Below are 22,406 nucleotides of genomic sequence, written 5' to 3'. Positions count from 1 at the left end.
ATGGAACAGGGGTCAGTTATCATCTCAGAGTTGAGACTTGTACATCTAGTTAAAAAGATGATGAAATATCCTGTATATAAGTTAAAAATGTCAATCAGGGGAATATTACCTTTAAAGTACAAGAGGTAGGAGTCAATGTCTGACTGGGCTACTAGAGTACCAGATGATATTTTGGTGGGCCCTAACTCTAACCTAAAAGTGGGTCAGGCAGAAGACAAACATGGAGGCTCCATTTCTTTATTTACAGGTGGTCCCCTACTTAAGAACACTCGACTTACATACGACCCCTAGTTACAAACGGACCACTGAATATTGGTAATTTATTGTACTTTAGTCCTAGGCTACAATAAGCAGCTGTAACAGTTATCAGAGGCGTCTGTAATGAAGCTTTAGTGTTAATCCTGATTCTTATGACAACCCAATATTTTTAAATTCCAATTGTCACAGAGACCAAAAAAGTTCTGGCTAGGATTACAATGATAAAATATACAGTTCCGACTTACATACAAATTCAACTTAAGAACAAACCTACAGACCCTATCTTGTATGTAACCTGGGGACTGCCTGTACTAGGGATTGATTAAGAGTGGGTCCTTAGAATAATTTCATCTGGTTGTCTTAAAGAAACCCAGTCCAACACTGGAGGCAATCGTCATTTTACCCTTGAGTAATCTCAAAAATTTCAAACTCTACTTATAGTTGTTCATTATTATTTTTTTCTCACCAAGGGCATACAAGAAGAAACCAAAAAGTACACTTAAAAACAATGGGGCAGATTTACTTACCCGGCCCATTCGTGATCCAGCGGCGCGTTCTCTGCGGTTGATTCGGGTCTTCCGGCGATTCACTAAGGTAGTTCCTCCGCCGTCCACCAGATGTCGCTGCTGCGCTGAAGAGCATCGGAACGCACGGGAGTACACCGAGCCAGGCTGAGTGAAGGTAAGCGACAATTTTTTTTTTAAAAATGTGGCGGTTTTTCAGAATCCATCGGGTTTTCGCTCGGCCATGTCCACCGATTTCCGTCGTGTGCATGCTGGCGCCGATGCGCCACAATCTGTTCGCATGCGCCAAAAAACGGGGGCAATACAGGGAAAATCGGCGGAAATCGGAAATATTCGGGTAACTCATCGGGAAAACGCGAATCGGGCCCTTAGTAAATGACCCCCAATCTGTCTTCTACAGTGTACTCATACCAGTCTTAGCTGATCCTTAATCATTCTCCACTGGAGCTTAGAAGAAGTTATTTGATTGACGTGTTGTCTCCAGGTTGACCAGAGATTTGTAATCTCAGTCTTTTCCTTATTTAAATTCGCCATTGTCTTCTCCACTTTCTGGACGTGTTTGTCCTTCAGAATCATGTTCTTGTTCATCTGTAAGCCATAGAAGACTGCATTGATTTGATGGTTATAGAGATTTATGCTCGCAGCAACCAATTGATCAAACTTTTATATAAAACGTAGAAATCTCATGTGAATAACATTCATCATAATAAATCTACTTCACAATTTTAGAATTATACCATTTATATTCATTTCTACAAAAGATTAATATTATTTCAACGTGAATAATGGATACAAAGTTCTTACATGAATGCAGATTTAAACAAATTACTTTTAGACTACGAGAGTTTTGATGTTACAAAATGACTCTTGGTGAACAGATACTATCAGATCTTTATTTCCATTTATGTATCCATATATTACATCTGGATACCTCAAATGGTACACAGTGTTATGCAATCCTCTAGTGTAGTGGTGACAAACCTAAGGAATGGGTGGAATAGGTGGCACCCAGAGCCCTCTCGGTGGGTACCCAGGCTGTTGCCCCAGCACAGAAGTCACTGGACGGGACTCCAGCAGCCCAGGATGTGCAGGAGGAGCAACAAGGTGTGAACAGAGCTAGATTATCATTGGGGCCCGTTCTCCAGACCTCACAATTCTGTTTCTTCAAGGGATACTGGAGGGATGAAGAAATGCTACAATGGTAATCCAAATTTCTTCTCCGTCTCTCAATGGTAATGACATTCACAGGACACAATACAATTTAAAAATGTGGCAGAGCAGTTACCAATAAGTTTCTGCCGTGTTGACATTTCGCGACGAGTATGTGGGTTTTTGGTTGCAGTTTGGGCACTCGGTTTCTCATCGCTGCTCTTGTGCATGGTGTCCTATGTAAACATTTTTCCTTATGTTTTACAGGTACAGTGTAACCCTACTCGGGTAGGATATGAAATAGCATTCCCTTTTAAGTTTAAGGTTAGCCATTTACTTATTAAAAAGAGGAATATCACTTCAGACACCTCTATCTTCCATTGGATAATGCCTACAACAATGCTTTTAAAGGGTTATTCCAACGACTAGGACTTCTGACTATGGTATTTACCAGTGGGAATGGGGTATAGAAGAGCTGACTGTATGTGTTGTAGCTGAGATGTAGCAGAGCTAGACTGTGTCATTGTGTTTTATATCCATCTCATGGATCTCATCATCTCTGATCGGACTCATCTCTTTTTTTTCTGTGTCAGATACTAGTGAATGTGCAGAATCTTAATAAAAGTGTATATAAACATTGTGCCCTGAAAATCTAAACACATTGGGGGTCATTTACTAAGGGCCCAAATCGCTTTTTTTGTCAGATTTCCCGAATTTTTCCAATTTGCGCCGAATTGCCCCGGGTTTTTGGTGCACGCGATCAGAATGTGCCGCATCTGCGTCGGCATGCATGTGACGGAAATCGAGGGGAGTGACTGTCTGAAAACCTGACGGATTTGGAAAAAACGCGGTATTTTTAAAAAAAAGAAGTGTCGCTTGACACGCAACACTCTGGAATCTTACACTGAACATCATTGAGTGATAGTAGTTAAAACAGCAATAAAACTGTAATGTAAAATTGTAATGTAAGGGGTTAAAAATGATCTTTATTGTGGAAACATTACCAGGGGATAAAATTTAAGAACGTTTTTCATGGGCAAAGCCCTTTAAATATAAACTTTCCCCTCTGTGGAAAGCAGAGATACAGGCCCCCTTTATTATATGAATAACGTAATCATCCGTCTTTGTAAAGCTATGTTCGCAATAGTTTTGTGTAAAAACAGTTTGCAATAAGTGACACCAATGATGCTGAAAAAACCCTTTACTTATTTCCTTTACCTATTTGCTAGCTAAAAAAAATTGTGTATGAAGAGTAGGTATTACCAGTGGAAGTGATCGTTTGGGATTGGATACCTGAACCTGAACGGGTTTTCTTATACCTACCCTCCACCCGTCATACTCCACAGCTGTGAGGAGCCACCAACCCCTCACAGTCAGAGCATGAGACTGCAGAAAAGCCAAAACGGTTTTACTATTTGACTTTTGTACCAAAAACATTTTTAAATTACTCACCATTTTTATAATATTTAAACAATTTTGTCCCATATCTTGGACAGAAAAGAGTTCATCCAGCACGCTCTGAATCTGTGCATCTGCGTCCTCCAGGGTGGACATGGATACTTCATCAGGCTTTGTGGTATAGGCTTCTTTTAGGTGTTGGATGTGGGTATCCAGCTTCAACAAGAACAAACTTTTAAGGCATTTTTTAGTATCACTCACAGAGAAAAACCCAGCATAAAATTATATTAAAGGAGCCAAAGATTTTTTAAAGGGTTTATGTCTGGTTGCTCAGCCCAATGTATGTGAATTGTAATAAATTGCGACTAAATATGAAGAAGTTAGGTGGTCATATAATGACAAATTAAGAAGCCCCCCCTTCTTGCATTGTCATTGCATTATGTGGGGCATATGTTTTTGATGATGGATGCCAGGGAGTCACTGACCAATCATGTGCCTTGGTCAAGGAATGTAAATACAGGGCCAAATTTTTGCCAAGAATGCAGAAAATGCAATATACAATCAAAACTTGCTTTACCTCTTTGGAAGACTTTATAAAAGCAATATAAACATTTATAACTTCTAGTTTTTCATCAATTCTTTGATCCAGAACTTTCAATTCTTCATCCAGAATTCGAAATTGGTTTGAAAATGCTTCACCTCCAGAAGACGCTGTCTGTGTTACTTCTCTTATAAGTTGTGTTGTAGACTCCAAAAATTTTGAAGCTTCCTGTTGAAACCCATGAAAAAGTTGATAAACCAGGGACACTTCCTCATGGATCCATGCTCTGTGACTGTGGTAATTTTCTTATATTTGTTATCCACGGCCTCCATCCTTCTAAAATAGGATTTTACCCCAAAGGGCTCCTGAGAGGGTTGCCAGATCTCTTCAATGCTCTTGCTTCACAGGCTGTTAGACTGTCTCCCCACCCCTCTTTTCCATCAGCACTTCACCCTCCCTCTGCCAGATTTCACTGCATTAGTGGAAGTTTCAGCACACATTTAGAGGGGAAAAGTAAGTAACAACATGTGAATCTGCAGCACAGATGAGCTCTGGTAACAACCCCCGGAGCCCTTCAGGCTCATTAGCATAATTGTTAAAGTTGATTTTAGAAGGAAGTAGGTCATGTATAACAAACATAAGAAGATGCCCACAGTCACGGTGCCGGGATCTATGCATAAGTGCCCCTGGTTTACCATGATGGATTTTGATGGTAAATTTCCAATATGTTATTTATTAAATCACCTTTGTTTGTTTAGCCAGTTCTCCGAGTTTATACCGCACATCCTCACATTCACTAATACTGTCTGGATTGCTGTTATTTTCCAAATCCGAATTTATATCGTAGATCCATGTAGATATCTACAAAACAAAAATGGAAATTATATTGTTGTACAGCGTCAGTAACATACAAGGAACAGAAGGAAATGCCATAGTAAAGATCCAACTGATGATGCCGTAGGTTTTAATGTATGCCTTAATCTTGTGTTTGTAACCACCCCCAATGTCCTTTCCATTGGGCCAACACCCATATTTGGTTGGTATCAATGTAGTTTCCTTAGAGTGGGAAGCTTGGCGTAGGTTTAAGCAGTGTGTGGCCCCTCGATCCAAAATCCCATAACTTTTTATATTACAATATAAGAGAAGGGACCGTTGCACTTTCCGTACCTTCTTAAGATGATCCTCTAGTGATGCCGTTATCTCCCGTTGCTTGAGGGAATTTTCCATAGATGCAGGACCCGGGCTGATTAGCTGATCTACTCTTTTCTGAAGGTATCCAATCATTTCCTGAATTCCAGTCATCCCAGGGCTAAATATGAAGCATACAGCTGTTAGCACCTCCATGGCCTTGGGTAATAGCCAGGATAATAAACATGAGATGAGAAGAACTTTACCTAGATGCAGTCAGGACTCCAAGAACTGTATTAACTAATGCCCCAGCACTCACTGGGTCCTGAAGAAGCTATTCAACATTTCATTTTTAATAATAAAAATAAGTTCAGGACTGGTTCACAAAATGCACATTTTTATGAAAAAATGTTTATCCAAAAAAAAGAAATTTAGATAATTATTCTAAATAATTTTATGCCAGGCTAACACAGAACAATTCAAAGTATTTTTCATGGCATACCCAGAGAACCTTTTCTTAAAGTTCTGCATTCTGCCTTTCCTCATGCATATTGATAAATAAATTGACAAATGGGCGTTTCTATTTTCCTTGTCAATGGGGTATATCTCTACAATGCAGTTTGTATAGGACCTCACCGCAATTAAGTTCTCTGAAGAATATTACATGGTTGATGTGAATGCAAATGTCCATTTTTATAGAAGACACTAAAACAGGAGAGGTTTCTGGCTTCTGTTTTTTATAAATCTCCACTTGCTTACATGCAACAGGAAGCTTCATTCTTTACTTCCTGTAGATAAATACTGGTCCATGGTCATGTGATGTCACACAGGTGCACGGCCCTTTATATCACAGTGTTATCAGAGCTGTGTGATGCTCATGACTCATGGACTTGTGTGGCATCACATGATCATGGACCGCTGGTTATCCACAGGAAGTAATGAATGAAGCTTCCTGTTGCATGACAGCAAGCGGAGATTTAGAAAAACCATAAAGAATTGATACAGAAAATATAATGGAAATGTGTCTGTGTGTGCTATATAAATAAACAAATTAAGAATTAACCCCTAGGGGACACAGCCTATATTGGCCTTAAGGACGCAGCCCCATTCTTCAAATCTGCCCTGTGTCACTATAAGTGGTTATAGTTTTGGAACGCTATGAGATATCCAGGGGATTTTGAGATTGTTTTCTCGTGACACATTGTACTTCAAATTAGTTTAAAAATTTCGATGATATCTTTTGTGTTTAGTTATGAAAAAAAACTAAATTTGGCAAAAATTTGGAAAAATTCTTTATTTTCAACGTTCTAAATTCTCTACTTTTGATGCAGATAGTCATAGCTCCCAAATAAATTCATAACTTACATTTCCCAAATGTCTGCTTTATGTTGGCATGGTTTTTTAAGATTCCACATATTTTACTAGAATGTTATGAGGCTCAGAATTTAGGTATCATTTTTCAATTTTTTTGTAAAATCACCAAAACCCGTATTTAGATGGACCTGCTCAACTTCTAATTGACACTGAGAGGCCTAAATAATAGTGGGACTCGTAAAATACCCCATTGTGGAAACTACACACCTCAACGTATGAAAAACCACTTTTAAGAAGTTTGTTAACGCTTTACGTGTTTTATAGGGGTTAAAACAAAATGGAGGTGCAGTCTGCAAATTGTAATATTTTTTCACAATACACTCATTTTGGGTGGAAAATTAAACATTTACAATGGATTAAATGAATAAAGGCTCCACAAAGTTTGTTACCCAATTTCTCTCGAGTACACGGATACCCCATATGTGGTGGTAACCTGCTGTATGGGCGCACGGCCGGGCATAGAAGGGAAGGAGGCGCCATCCAGATCAGATTTGCTATGTCACATTGTAGGGGCTATAATTTTTTTCTTTTTTTAATGTGGACCTATAGGGGCTTATTTCTTTTGCCACATGAGATGCACTTTTCTGGTACGTAATTTGGGGGAATCTATAGGCTAATTGGTGAGATTTTATTAACTCTTTGTTGGTGGAGGAAATGAAAATCATCACTTTTCAGGAAGATTTTTATGGGGTTTTTTTTTTGGCTGTTTACCATACCATAAAAATAGTATATTATTTTTATTCTATGGGTCGCCACGATTACAAAAAGACCTCATTTATATAGATTTTTTATTTTTTTCCCATTTTTAGTGCATAAAAAGTAATTTGGCAAAAATGTTGTTACTTTTAGCATCACCGTCTTTCATATGCATAACTTTTTTATTTTTCGCCTCACAAATCTGTTTAAGGGCTTATTTTTTGCGAGAAGGATTGTTCTTTTTTTTAGTGGTCTTATTTTAGAGTGCATAACATTTTTTAAATCCCTTTTTAGAGCATTTTTATAGGGTATTAATTGAAAATTATCTTTTTTCTGAAGCTTTTTTTTGTTTTGTTTTTTACGGGGTTAACTTTGCGGATCTAATAACGATTCTGTTTTATTATGCAGATTGTTACGGACGCAGGGATACCAAATATGTGGGGGTTTTGTGTATTTTATTCAATTGTACTGAATAAAAACCAATTTGGAGAAAATCTTGTTCATTTTAGCATCATCATCTTTTCATATGCATAACTTTTTTATTTTTCGGCTGACAAATCTAGTTAGGGGCTTATTTTTTGCGAGAAGAGTTGTTCTTTTTAGTGGGCTTATTTTGGAGTGCATAACATTTTTTAAATTACTTTTTAGAGCATTTTTTTATAGGGTATTAATTAAAAATTATCTTTTTTCGGAACGTTTTTGCGTTTTTTTTCCACGGCGTGTACCGCGCGGGTCCAGTAACGATTCTGTTTTATTATACAGATTGTTACGGACGCGGCAATACCAAATATGCGGGGTTTTTTGTGTGTTTGTGTTTTTTATACATTATTAAGTGTTTTTATGGGAAAGTGACATTTTAGGGGCTTATATTTTTATGTATTTATTTTTTATGTATTATAATGTGTAGTGTTAAGTGTTTTTGCATATTTTTACTTATACATACTTGAACTTGAACCAGTGATGCTCTGATCACTGGTTTAAGTTCAATACACTGCTCTACAATACTATTTTATTGTAGAGCAGTGTAAACTGTCTGAGCAAGCTTGCGCATGCTCAGACAGTTTACAGTCAGACCCGGAAGGGGTCTGGCTGCCATGGAGACCGGGCAGCTACGGGGCACATGCCAGTCCTCGGAGCTGCCCAGAAGTGGATCGGATCCCCCGGTAAGCGGCACGGGGGATCCGATCCACAGCGCAAACACCCTTACACGCCGCGGTCATGTTTGACCGCGGCGTGTAAGGGGTTAACACCCGCGATCGGAGCCGGCTCCGATCGCGGGTGTTAGCGCAGGCTGTCAGCTGTACTAGACAGCTGACAGCCGCTGCTTCTGGTACCGGCTCCGTTTGTGAGCCGGTGCCAGAAGCAGGACGTTATAGAACGTCCCCGTGCGCTAAGCATCTAGCCCCGGGGACGTTCTATAACGTCCTGGTGCGCCTAGGGGTTAACCTCTCTACACAAACAATATCAATTATTTGCTGGAATGTGCTTAAAGTGGACAGCCCCTTTAAGGTGGTTGCTGTCATATACCTCTGACAGAAGATGTCACTTATAGATTCCTTTTATAAAAAAAATACTATATTGCCATACACAGCTAAGGAACAAACACTGTCCCGATGCACAACAAATCAACACCATTTTGTCATATTATCCATCAGTGACTTGTGAATAGATTTTCCTGTTTAGAAATACTGTATTGTAGGGCGAGAAAGGTCTTCCAAGAAGAAAACTGTTTTTTATGATTACTCTCAACTCTTGTGATCCTGGTATTGTTTTGGTTTATCAATTTATGAAGATTCAAAAAGCAAAGTGTATACAGTAAATTCTCATTACTTTGAAATACAGTGAGCAAAATAACACAAAGGCCCACATTCATCATAAACATTACAAACTGTGAAGTGAATTGTTGGGCACGTTCTTCATTAATCTGACGCACTCTGACAGAGTGCACCAACTTTTTTTGGTGCACCTTTAACATAGGTGGTGCCACACAATTCTGTTAGACATGCATGGTCCAACTGTGCACTGAAACTGCCCTTTTAGTGCAGAATTTTGTGTCGCATCAGGTATATTGCAGCAGTGACACTTCATAAATACATGTGCAAGCAGTTTGCACCAAAAAGAATGTGCAAATTTGAAACAAATACTGTATGAAATTCTCTCCCATACTGTTTTTTGTGTTGTTGCTACCACTGCCAACAGTAATAATCTATTTACCAGAAAACCCTAAGGAATTTTCTGTATATTTAATATGATAAAAATGAGTGTACAAAATGTAATGATATTTTATCACAATAATTAAATGAACTAATGAAATCCTGTTTGGTCCCAAGTTTGGAGAACAGATGCAGTGAAGTGTTCTGCTATGACTGGTGCTCTGCTCATCTCGTCCTATAATATCAGCCATCTGCATTAGGAATCACATAGATCTATATGCAGAGCGGGTCATTAGGGTACAATGTAGCCAATTATGAATCTATGAAAGAATATCCATTGTAACTACGGTAGAAAAATAGCCTGAATGAAAATTAGGCAGAATTATAATGAAGTAGATAATGAAGCAAAGTATTAGTTTAATAGTTCCAGCCTCCATGGACTTCTACTCCTCATCACCTGCGATGATGTCACTGGTCACATGTCATGAATGTAACACAAGGCACTGTGTAAAAAATTGACACAATATTTCCCATCTGTACATAGATTTATATGCAGAGTGGGTCATTAAGGGCCAAATATGGAAAACCCCGAATTTTTGGATGCTCTGGGAGGGCTCTGCCCTATTTGAAGCTGAAGAGGATGCAAATGGTATATTTTTACATATTTCACTACAGAAACATACCAAATCAATTACTTTTATGACAAAATTATTCTTTATGGAAGTTATGATCATTTTAACAGTTTATAAAACATCCAGCCAAATCCATGCCAAAAAAATAATTAAACGTCCCATTGTCAACTAGCAAAAATGTAAGAATTTGGGGTCCCACAATGCACTTTGGGTAGATATTTGGGCAAAATATTACACAGAAATTTACTATTTGTGTCAAACCAAGTTAACCATCTACAAAGACTTCCAATAGTGAAAACAGCCTTGTGCTTTATTAGTTTTTTTTCTAGACATACTCCATGAAATAGATGATGTCTGATAAATCTGGCCAAGGTAGAAAATCTGCACCAGATTCTAATTTAAATCCAAAGAAAATCTGTGGTAAATCCTCATGTCATATATTCCTTCTACAAAAGATTTCTAATCTCTCGTCCAAAGTAGAAAATTCACAAGCTGCAGATTTTAAAATCTGCAGATCATATAAATTTCCATGCAGAATGTGCACAGAATCTTTGTAATCTCGTTGATCTCCATACACACAAGCTATCGGTTGTATGAACATTATCTACTCTCCCATACAGCTGAGCAAAGCATTGCATGTGTTCTGCAAAGGGGTTAGGAGGTAACACTGCTGCCAAATGTATCTGAAAAGAGACCTGACCCTCCCTGAAAGAAAAAAAAGGATAACCAATGGTATGTTTCTCCCCCCCCCCCCCCTCCCCCTCAATCATCAAGAGGATAGGCCACCAGGGCTTGATCTGCAGGGGTTAGGCTGCAGCATAACACATCTATTTATTGATTCGTGAATTTGGTACAAATCCTCTGATTTTGAGGCACAAAATCAAATCTGAATATTTTCTGATGCAATTTGGACAAATCTGGTATATAATGGATAAGAATAGAATTCTAACAGATCTGTCGATTCCAAAGGACTTTTGATGATTCTGTTGTCTTTACAGGATACCTACCACTTAAAAGTGGTAGGTTTATACACATATACATGGCACCAGCTCAGGGTGAGCTGGTGCCACAGCATATTTTTGTTAGGGGAACAAAGCCCCTATCGCAGAATTATAAGTTATACAGGCAGACCCCGGGTTACATACAAGATAGGGTCTGTAGGTTTGTTCTTAAGTTGAATTTGTATGTAAGTTGGAACTGTATATTTTATCATTGTAATCCCAGCCAGAACTTTTTTGGTCTCTGTTACAATTGGATTTTAAAAATGTTGGGTCGTCATAAGAATCAATATTAACACTAAAGCTTCATTACAGATACATTTGAAAACTGTTACAGCTGATTATTGTAACCTAGGACTAAAGTACAATAACTTAACAATATCCAGAGGTCCGTTTGTAACTAGGGGTCGTATGTAAGTCGAGTGTTCTTAAGTAGGGGACCGCCTGTATTAACTTATAACTCGGCGGACCGTACTTGGGCATGGCGCACCATGCGTGCGCCCGTGCGTGCGCCGGATTCTAAAGTGCTGGAGAGCCGGTGACGTCCCCGAGCTCTCCGGCACACGCGCGCCTGCGCAACTTAGTGGTAGGTTTCCTTTAAGCTACTCATCTGTAAGGTTTCCATTTCATGATAACTGAATATTTAAAACAATTGTAGGAAATTAAAGAAACAAGATGGTAGCTTTTTTTTTTAAATTTGTGTTAAGAGATAGCTTCAACTTGATGTATGTGATGCGTGTGCTCAGCTCCCGTTGTGCATCTGTTGCCTTTTGTCTCTGTCGTGTCTCCGTTTTGCTTCCGTTTTATCTTCGCATCCACAAAAAAAACTAAATGTTTAACATTGCTTTGAAAACATCACACCTGGTTTTTCTGCTTCATCAGTGAAAAAACAAACGTTTCACCAGTTTTTTTGCAGACCCATAGACTTTTATGGGCTTTTGTGATCCGCATCCATGAAAAAAACTGAATGGACAACGGATCTGTGAAAATACAAGCCGATGTGAAAACACCCATTGAAAACAATGGCTTTGTAAGTCATCCATGGAAATCACCGAACCACAGACGCGAAAAACAACCCCAATGTGAAAGAGCCCTAAGAGGAATTATATACCAATTTCCACAACAATTAAAGCAACATTGGTTCGGACCAAATAGTTTCGGACCCATATTGTATCCTACAAAAAATTTGGTGGTGCTTCAGCAAAAAGGATCTTGAATGATTATTATCTGTAGTTTCTCTACCGCAGCAGTTGTCATATATACGATTGGGTCTTGACTGCTCATTCATGCTTACCTTAAACATAAGGTATGGCAAAGAAACCAAGTCTGAACATAGATCAAAGGATGAAATGTTAATCTGTCTAAATATTTCACAGGCTAAATTTCCTCCTGATCTTCATGCAGTTTTGTTTGGACATCTGTTGCCGCCTCCTGTAGGCAGTCACTGTCCTCAGGCTGGTTTGTTGCTGTATAGACATAGATGATATACATAGCTTATTGAGGAGATGTTGTCTCAGTGCTGCCTGTTATAACAGTGAACTGAGGGAAACAGGTGCCTCGTGCTGCTACCACTTCCATACCGTCAGCGGGGATCTCCTGCAAGCTACACTCTGTACTATGAACACTAAGGACATATCAGGTTACGGGTCATTTAATTTACACAAACCACAAAACATTGGGGCACATTTACTAAGGGTCCGCGGACCTCGATTCTGTCGGGTTTCCCAAATATTTCCTTTTTGCACTAAATTGCCCCGGGTTTTTGGCGCACGTGATCAGATTGTGGTGCATCGACGCCGGCTTGCATGCGACACAAATCAGGGGGCAGGCCGTTGGACAACCCAACTGATTCGGACAAACCGCGGAATGTAAAAACGAAATTGTGTCGCAAGATCACGCACTTACATGCACCAGGAAGAAGAAGGTGAACTCGGGCGGAACTCAGCGGGGAAGCGACACATGAAGGAAATTGGACGTGCGATCTTAGTGAATTGCGGCAGACCCGAATCCTCGTCGGACAACGCACAGTGGGGATCGCGACAGGACCGGGTAAGTAAATCTGCCCCATATCTGTTTTTTTACATATAATATATACAGTTAAATTGAATTAATCATAATATAATAAGACACAAAATAAATTATACATTTTATATAAACATTACCAGGACAGCCTTCACCTTGATTGTTACTGATCACATATGTTTAACTGGAAACAGATATGCGCTAGTTCTGAGCCCCGCCCCCAGGCATTTGCATTACATTTCTAAACGCAATGTAACGCCTCACGTAACCGTATCAGTATCGAGTATCATGATACTTCTCCAGTTATTGATATTACACTCAAAATTCTGGTATCGGTGCATCCCTAATAGTGACACAAGCCAAGAGGAATGGTAACACCCAGTTTTCAATATGTTCATAAATATTTTAGAGGAATAACAGAGGTACATAATGTAAAAATATGGGAGACATATTTTAAAAGAAGACCGGTTCTTTTTAAAAAATAACATAAGCAAATGCATGAAGAAAACCTTTGTGAGTTGTAGAATCAGGATATATAAAGGGGGAAATGGTATTACTATTGTAACACTATGTAAAGATATGCAAATCTAATGTGTTCATAATTATTATCCCATATTTCTTTATTGAAAGAAGTCATGGGGGTCATTTATCATAGTTGTTTTTATTTTTTTCTCTTTCATTGTGTTTTTTTTTGGTATTTTGCACCTTATTTGTCCAGGTCAACATCTACAAAGAGTTTGTATGTTCTCTCTGTGTTTGAGTGGGTTTCCTCCGGGTCCTCCGGTTTCCTCCCACACTTGAAAACATACTGGTAGGTTGATTAGACTGTGAGCCCTATTGGGGACAGGAACTGATTTGGCAAACTCTGTGCAGCGCTGCGTAATCTGTGTGTGCTATATAAATAAAGGAATTATTATTATTTGCACTTTTTTTGTACCTATTCCATATGTTGTTTTGCACTGATGTGCTTGTTTGATTTGCGGCTTGAACTAGGCCAGCAAAACCCATCATGGAAGGAGGTAAAAGGAGCAAAAAAAAAACAAACTGCACCAAATGAAAGGCAGGAACAGAATAGTGCTTTGACAGATTTAAGTAAAAAAAAAAAAAAAACCCTTATGCTAAATTAAACCAAAAAAGCAAACCAAGAATCTGACCTGAAAGGTGAATTTCTTAGAAGAGCCTGCCCCTTGTGGAAAGCCTCAGCAGTGCACCTTCGGATCTCAGTTTCAGCTTCCTTTTGCTTTGTCGCCAGATCAGGTCCTCTTAGAGTTTGCATCTTCAGTTGTTTTAGATATGACTCCATGCTTCCAAGCTTGTCAAAAGCCTGTAAAATGGTAAAATCTATCCAGCTAAAATATTCATGACCTTACAAGAGCTGGTATTTTAGGGAATCCTATGGGCTTATATCATGATACTACTGAGATATTTACATCCCAGGGATGTATGTGACATTAAACTTGTTTATACAGTGTTTAAGTTATTATATAGGAGCTTTTATTACTCATACTGAGAGTGCTGAATCACAATCTCTGCTCTGCATCTACTGGCTCTGCTATTTCTGTAGTCATTTGATATGTTATTAAACTGCAAATTTACAGTGGACAGCATTAAACGGTTAAAAATAAAAACAGAACATCCAGACATTTAATGAGCAATTGGGTAATACATTTATATACACTTTGCACCCCATCTTGACAGAATGCAGACATTTTTGCTAATTTATTAAACAAGAAAAACTGAAATATCAAATGGTCACAAGTATTCAGACCCTTTGCAGTGACACTCACATGCTGTCCATTTCCTTATGTTCCTCCTTGAGAGGCTTCTACTCCTTCATTGGAGTCTAGCTGTGTTTAATTAAACTGATTGGACTTGATTAGGAAAGACACACTCCTGTCATCTAGAGTAGTTTTTAGCGGGTAACACCGCGCTCCATGGGTATGGGAAGGTGATGTTTTTGAATGAGGGCCTTTCTGGATTGTGTGGATGGGAATCTCAGAGGTGTAGTTTGACAAGAGCTGCTGCGTCCTCTGGTTAACAGGGAAGAAACCCTGAAAGTAACAGATAATTTTCTGGAAGGAGTAACCAGTAATCGGTCGCGCTGCTAATGGCAGAGGTTGGTCTGATTGCTTAACAGTGATACAAGTAAATTTGTATAATAAATAATGAGCATTTATTGTCACAACTGGTTTACATAAAAGACTAGATTAAACAGGTAGGACAACGCGTTTCTATATAAGAGCTCACAGTGGCCAATGAGCTCAGAGACAGAACTGTGACAAGGCACAGATCTGGACAATGTTACTAAAGAATTTCTGCAGCACTCAAGGTTCCTAAGAGCAAAGTGGCCTTTATAATCCTTAAATGGAAGAAGCTTGGAATGACTACAACTCTTTCTCAACCTGGCCATCCAGCATACTAAGCAACTGAGAAGAGCCTTGGTGAGAGAGGTACCTCAAGGTGGTAAGAAGAACCCCAAGATCCCTGTGGCTGAGCTCCAGAGATGCAGAAGGGAGATGGGAGAAAGTTCCACAAAGTCAACTATTACTCCACCAGTCGGGGTTTTATGAAAGCCGCATACAGTTTGCAAAAAAAAAAACATGAAGGACTTCCAGACCATGAGGAATAAGATTCTCTGCTCCAATGAGAAGATTTAACATTTTGTGTTAATTCTAAGTGGTATTTGCGGAGAAAACCAGGAACTGTTCCTCACCTGCCAAATACGATCCCAATAGTGACACATGATGGTGGCAGCATTCTGCTATGGGACAGGGACAGGACAGGTTTCAATTGAAGGAAAGATGAATGCGGCCAAGAACAGAGATATCCTGGATGAAAACCTCTTCCAGAGCTCTGGACCTCAAACTGGGCTGAAAGTTCACCTTCCAACAAGACAATGACCCTAAGCGCACAGCTAAAATAATAAAGCAGAGGCTTCAGGACAACTCTGTGACCATTCCTGACTGGCCCAGCCAGAGCCCGGACCCAAACCCAATTGAGCATCTCTGGAGACCAGAAAATGGCTTCCACCAACGTTCAGCATCCAACCTGAGGGAACTGGAGAGGATCTGCAAGGAAGAGGCAGAGGATCCCCAAATCCAGGTGTTAAAAACTTGTTACATCTTCCCAAGAAGACTCATGGCTGTACTAGCTCTATAGGTGCTTCTGAATACTTATGTATTTGTGATATTTCAGTTTTTCTTGTTTGATAAATTAGCAAAAATATCTACATTTCTGTTTTTTTCTGTCAAGATGAGGTGCAGAGTGTACATTAATGAGCAAATAAAAGAACTTTTTTGTTCTTACAAATTGGCTGCAATGAAAATTTAAAGGGGTCTGAACACTTTCTGTACCTGTTGTAAATGGAGCAAATGCAAGATGAATAAAATTGCTTTTCAGCTGCAGAAAGCAGCAGATGTTCTCGTGTGATTGCACCCAGAGACCAGAGACACATAGAGCATTAACACTAGAGGAAAGGGAAGTTTCACGTTGCCGTGGTTGATCTATGAATCATGGATCATTTAGTGCTCTGACCACAGTGCAGAGGACGGGACTCTGAACATCATAGTTATGTATCATGCAATAGTCCCTGTGTACTGGCAGAGCGGCACTGTGGAACTATTATCGTGGTTAAAATACAGCACAGCTATTCTGTGGGGAATAAGACACTGTCTGCATTATCCCTGTACTGTGGCATCACTGTGTGTGTTATCCCTGTACTGTGACATCTCTGTGTGTATTATCACTGTGTGTATTATCCCTGTACTGTGACATCTCTGTGTGTATTATCCCTGTACTGTGACATCACTGTGTGCATTATCCCTGTACTGTGACATCACTGTGTGTATTATCCCTGTACTGTGACATCACTATGGGTATTATCCCTGTACTGTGACATTACTGTGTGTATTATCCCTGTACTGTGATATCAATGTGTGTATTATCCCTGTACTGTGACATAACTGTGTGCATTATCCCTGTACTGTGACATCACTGTGTATTATCCCTGCACAGGGACATCAGTGTGAGTATTATCCCTGTACTGTGACATCATTGTGTGTATTATCCCTGTACTGTGACATCACTGTGTGTATTATCCCTGTTCTGTGACATCACTGTGTGTATTATCCCTGTACTGTGACATTACTGTGTGTATTATCCCTGTACTGTGACATCACTGTGTGTATTATCCCTGTACTGTGACATCACTATGTGTATTATCCCTGTACTGTGACATCACTATGTGTATTATCCCTGTACTGTGACATTACTGTGTGTATTATCCCTGTACTGTGACATCACTGTGTGTATAATCCCTGTACTGTGATATCAATGTGTGTATTATCCCTGTACTGTGACATAAGTGTGTGTATTATCCATGAACTGTGACATCACTGTGTGTATTATACGTGTACTGTGACATCACTGTGTGTATTATACGTGTACTGTGACATCACTATGTGTATTATCCTGTACCATGATATCAATGGGAGAAATTTATCATATTGTTGCATTTAGCCCAGTGCAGAGTGTACCTAGACAGTCTGATTCTGCACAAGATTTATGTGACTGATGTGGCAAGTTCTGTGCAGTGCTGCGTAATCTGTGTGCGCTACATAAATAAAGGAATTATTATTATCACTGTGTCTAAATCTGGTAGTATAAGACTGTCAAGTACTTTCCACCTTCTGTAGGAGATCTAGTTTACTCCAAGACACTGCACCAAAATTGTGTAAGGTCTGCATCATTCTTGGTTCCAAGTACTATAGGGGGTACATGTTACAGTAATGCCCCTGTGTTACATATCACAGCCGTGCAGGTGCTTTGTGGAGATAACTGCTCCATCTTCTGGCCTTTTTATTGTACTGCATTCGTAATATTTAAAGGTTATCAAAGCCATTGTACTCTGATGCTATATATGCACCTCAGCACTTCATTTCATATGATTTTTATAATTTTATATTCAATTTAGGATGTTTGCATTGCTGCTCTATAAGTTTTTTTCAATATTTCTTAAAAATAGAAAAAAAATTCAATTTACAAAGATATTTTCCATTGTGGTTATAAATCAAGGCCATGGCTTGTACATTTAGAAGTTTTCTTTATTGTATCAAGTTGGATTGTCATCCCCAGCAGACAGACCCCCACTAGTCACAAAAACGGACCCCCTACTGTACAGAAAGGTGCATTCTTAGTAGTTGAATGAAGAAACAATAAAATATGGGTCTTGCCGCTCCATTCAGCACTATAGGAGTACAGGAAATTGATGAGCACAGCGCTCATTTATATTTGGCACCTTCATTCACCATCTATAAGAACGTTGGAAATACCTGATTGCTGCACACACCGCCATAGTACTGAATGGAGCGGTAACACACATGCTAAACCTCTGCGTAATTCAATTAGGGGAAAGGGTCCTTCATTCACGTGATTGCTGGGGGTCCAGTTCTCATGATCGATGCAGGTTCCAGCAGTTGGACCCTTGACAATCAACATCTTGTGTATAGAGGATAACAATCCAACTTGGCACAATCCCTTTAAGGCAGGGGCCAGAGGGGACATAATCGTGAGGAGTAAGCTACTGCCAATGCAGAAGTGGATAACCTGTGCGGATTTACCATTGAAGAATAGTGTATAGAGTTTAAATTAATCTCGTCCAAAAACTAAGCAAAGGGAAGGTATTTGTCAGGTAATATTGTACTGTGCACCCCACTAATGCATCAGCACTGGTTTTAGACGAGAGGTTCTTTATGTAACTTCCCTATGCCATGAATTTATTTCTAGATACTTTACGCCATATACTACAATTCACTATAAAAACGTTCCACATTTGTGCTAGAGCTCCTGAAAGCCTTCCCATCACCAGGACGGCCGCCAGGCATCACATTTCCCCTCTTCCTTACCTTGTTGACGCTTTTAAAAAAGTCATTGGCTTCCAGTAAAAGCGCTTGCCTCCGATCCATCCGCTTCCAGTATTCAGCATGAAGTGCGTTCAATTTTTCACATGAATTGTTTAGTTTCTCTACATCTGCACAGTCCTTGCGGGCGGCCAGACATTCAGCCTCGGCTTTTAGCTTCTGGAAGGCAGAAGTCCATTCCTTAAAGAAAAAAAATAAGTAAAAAATTGAAAACCAGAAGTTAGCAGTTGGGGTGCAAAGGTACGTAGACAGGGGTGTTACTTCCGCTGCTTCTTTTCGCTACAGATTATAGATTATAGTGATTAGACCAGTGGTCTCCAAACTACGGCCCGACCGTTTTTATCCGGCCCCCGCCGCATCCAGCGCTTGCAGCGCCAGCGGCTCCTGCTGAGGACCGCGGCCGCTCGAGCACTATTATTACAGGTGGAGCGATGTGGCCGGAAGCGCACCCCATCCCGGCCGACAGTAGCCCGAAGATAAAAGACTCGGGAGCCGCTGCCAGAGGTGAGTATAGGATTTTTTTTTTTGGACCAGCAGCAAATATATTTTGGCGACCGGGGGGCCCTGGTATGAAAAAAATAATTAATTATGGGGGCATTAAATAAAATGGTTAATGGTGGAGGAGCAGTATAGGGAATAATTAATGATGGAGGTGCAGTATAGGGAATAATTAATGGGGGGGGGGCAGTATAGGGAATAATTAATGATGGAGGGGCAGTATAGGGAATAATTAATGATGGAGGTGCAGTATAGGAAATAATTAATGATGGAGGGGCAGTATAGGGAATAATTAATTATGGAGGGGCAGTATAGGGAATAATTAATGATGGAGGGGCAGTATAGGGAATAATTAATGATGGAGGGGCAGTATAGGGAATAATTAATGATGGATGGGCAGTATAGGGAATAATGAATGATGGAGGAGCAGTATAGGGAATAATTAATGATGGAGGAGCAGTATAGGGAATAATTAATGATGGAGGGGCAGTATAGGGAATAATTAATGATGGGGGGCAGTATAGGGAATAATTAATGATGGAGGGGCAGTATAGGGAATAATTAATGATGGAGGAGCAGTATAGGAAATAATAATGATGGAGGGGCAGTATAGGGAATAATTAATGATGGAGGTGCAGTATAGGGAATAATAATGATGGAGGGGCAGTATAGGGAATAATTAATGATGGAGGAGCGGTATAGGAAATAATAATGATGGAGGGGCAGTATAGGGAATAATTAATTATGGAGGAGCAGTATAGGAAATAATTAATGATGGAGGGGCAGTATAGGGAATAATTAATGATGGAGGGGCGGTATAGGAAATAATAATGATGGAGGGGCAGTATAGGGAATAATTAATTATGGAGGAGCAGTATAGGAAATAATTAATGATGGAGGGGCAGTATAGGGAATAATTAATGATGGAGGGGCAGTATAGGGAATAATTAATGATGGAGGTGCAGTATAGAAAATAATTAATGATGGAGGGGCAGTATAGGGAATAATTAATGATGGAGGGGCAGTATAGGGAATAATTAATGATGGAGGGGCAGTATAGGGAATAATTAATGATGGAGGAGCAGTATAGGGAATAATTAATGATGGAGGAGCAGTATAGGGAATAATTAATGATGGAGAAGCAGTATAGGGAATAATAATGATGGAGGAGCAGTATAGGGAATAATTAATGACGGAGGAGCAGTATGGACAATAATTAATGGTGGAGGAGCAGTATAGGGAATAATTAATGATGGAGGAGCGGTATAGGAAATAATGATTGAGGAGCAGTACAGGGAATAATTAATGATGGAGGAGCGGTATAGGAAATAATGATGGAGGAGCAGTATAGGGAATAATTAATGATGGAGGAGCAGTATAGGGAATAATTAATGGTGGAGGAGCAGTATAGGGAATAATTAATGATGGAGGAGCAGTATAGGGAATAATTAATGATGGAGGGGCAGTATAGGAAATAATGATGGAGGAGCAGTATAGGGAATAATTAATGATGGAGGAGCAGTATAGGGAATAATTAATGATGGAGGGGCAGTATAGGAAATAATGATGGAGGAGCAGTATAGGGAATAATTAATGATGGAGGAGCAGTATAGGGAATAATTAATGATGGAGGGGCAGTATAGGAAATAATGATGGAGGGGCAGTATAGGGAATAATTAATGATGGAGGGGCAGTATAGGGAATAATAAATGATGGAGGGGCAGTATAGGGAATAATTAATGAGGGAGGGGCAGTATAGGGAATAATTAATGGTGGAGGGGCAGTACTGTATAGGGAATAATTAATGAGGGAGGGGCAGTATAGGGAATAATTAATGATGGAGGGGCAGTATAGGGAATAATTAATGATGGAGGGGCAGTATAGGGAATAATTAATGATGGAGGGGCAGTATAGGGAATAATTAATGATGGAGGGGCAGTATAGGGAATAATTAATGGTGGGGGGGGGGCAGTATAGGGAATAATTAATGATGGAGGAGCAGTATAGGACATAATAATGATGGAGGGGCAGTATAGGGAATAATTAATGATGGAGGAGCAGTATAGGAAATAATAATGATGGAGGGGCAGTATAGGGAATAATTATTGATGGAGGTGCAGTATAGGAAATAATAATGATGGAGGGGCAGTATAGGGAATAATTATTGATGGAGGTGCAGTATAGGAAATAATTAATGATGGAGGGGCAGTATAGGGAATAATTAATGATGGAGGGGCAGTATAGGGAATAATTAATTATGGAGGGGCAGTATAGGGAATAATTAATGATGGAGGGGCAGTTTAGGGAATAATTAATGATGGAGGGGCAGTATAGGGAATAATTAATGATGGATTGGCAGTATAGGGAATAATTAATGATGGAGGAGCAGTATAGGGAATAATTAATGATGGAGGAGCAGTATAGGGAATAATAATGATGGAGGGGCAGTTAATGATGGAGGGGCAGTATAGGGAATAATAATGATGGAGGGGCAGTATAGGGAATAATTAATTATGGATGGGCAGTATAGGGAATAATTAATGATGGAGGAGCAGTTAATGATGGAGGGGCAGTATAGGGAATAATAATGATGGAGGGGCAGTATAGGGAATAATTAATGATGGATGGGCAGTATAGGGAATAATTAATGATGGAGGAGCAGTATAGGGAATTATTAATGATGGAGGAGCAGTATAGGGAATAATTAATGATGGAGGTGCAGTATAGGGAATAATTAATGATGGAGGGGCAGTATAGGGAATAATTAATGATGGAGGAGCAGTATAGGGAATAATTAATGATGGAGGGGCAGTATAGGGAATAATTAATGATGGAGGGGCAGTATAGGGAATAATTAATGATGGAGGGGCAGTATAGGGAATAATTAATGATGGAGGGGCAGTATAGGGAATAATTAATGATGGAGGGGCAGTATAGGGAATAATTAATGATGGAAGAGCAGTATAGGGAATAATTAATGATGGAGGAGCAGTATAGGGAATAATTAATGATGGAGGAGCAGTATAGGGAATAATTAATGATGGAGGTGCAGTATAGAAAATAATTAATGACGGAGGAGCAGTATGGACAATAATTAATGGTGGAGGAGCAGTACAG

General features: G+C 39.5%; 1 protein-coding gene across 3 annotated transcripts in view; it reads right to left on the bottom strand.

The window, feature by feature from the left end:
- The window catches only part of CCDC141 (coiled-coil domain containing 141), a 116,257-nt gene that overhangs the window by 42,358 nt on the left and 51,493 nt on the right, over window positions 1–22,406 (bottom strand). For all 3 annotated transcript variants that reach the window (XM_072121600.1, XM_072121602.1, XM_072121601.1), the window contains exons 7-13: window positions 18,777–18,971; window positions 14,028–14,197; window positions 5,038–5,179; window positions 4,615–4,731; window positions 3,907–4,098; window positions 3,384–3,545; window positions 1,194–1,370 (exon numbers count right to left, since the gene is read on the bottom strand). In XM_072121600.1, coding sequence (XP_071977701.1) covers window positions 1,194–1,370; window positions 3,384–3,545; window positions 3,907–4,098; window positions 4,615–4,731; window positions 5,038–5,179; window positions 14,028–14,197; window positions 18,777–18,971 — 1,155 coding nt within the window. The remainder of the gene's footprint in view (window positions 1–1,193; window positions 1,371–3,383; window positions 3,546–3,906; window positions 4,099–4,614; window positions 4,732–5,037; window positions 5,180–14,027; window positions 14,198–18,776; window positions 18,972–22,406) is intronic.

Source organism: Engystomops pustulosus, chromosome 8 (genome assembly GCF_040894005.1).
Source record: "Engystomops pustulosus chromosome 8, aEngPut4.maternal, whole genome shotgun sequence".
In the NCBI taxonomy this organism is placed as follows: Eukaryota; Metazoa; Chordata; class Amphibia; order Anura; family Leptodactylidae; genus Engystomops; species Engystomops pustulosus.
This window is presented reverse-complemented; position numbering and strand designations above follow the sequence as displayed.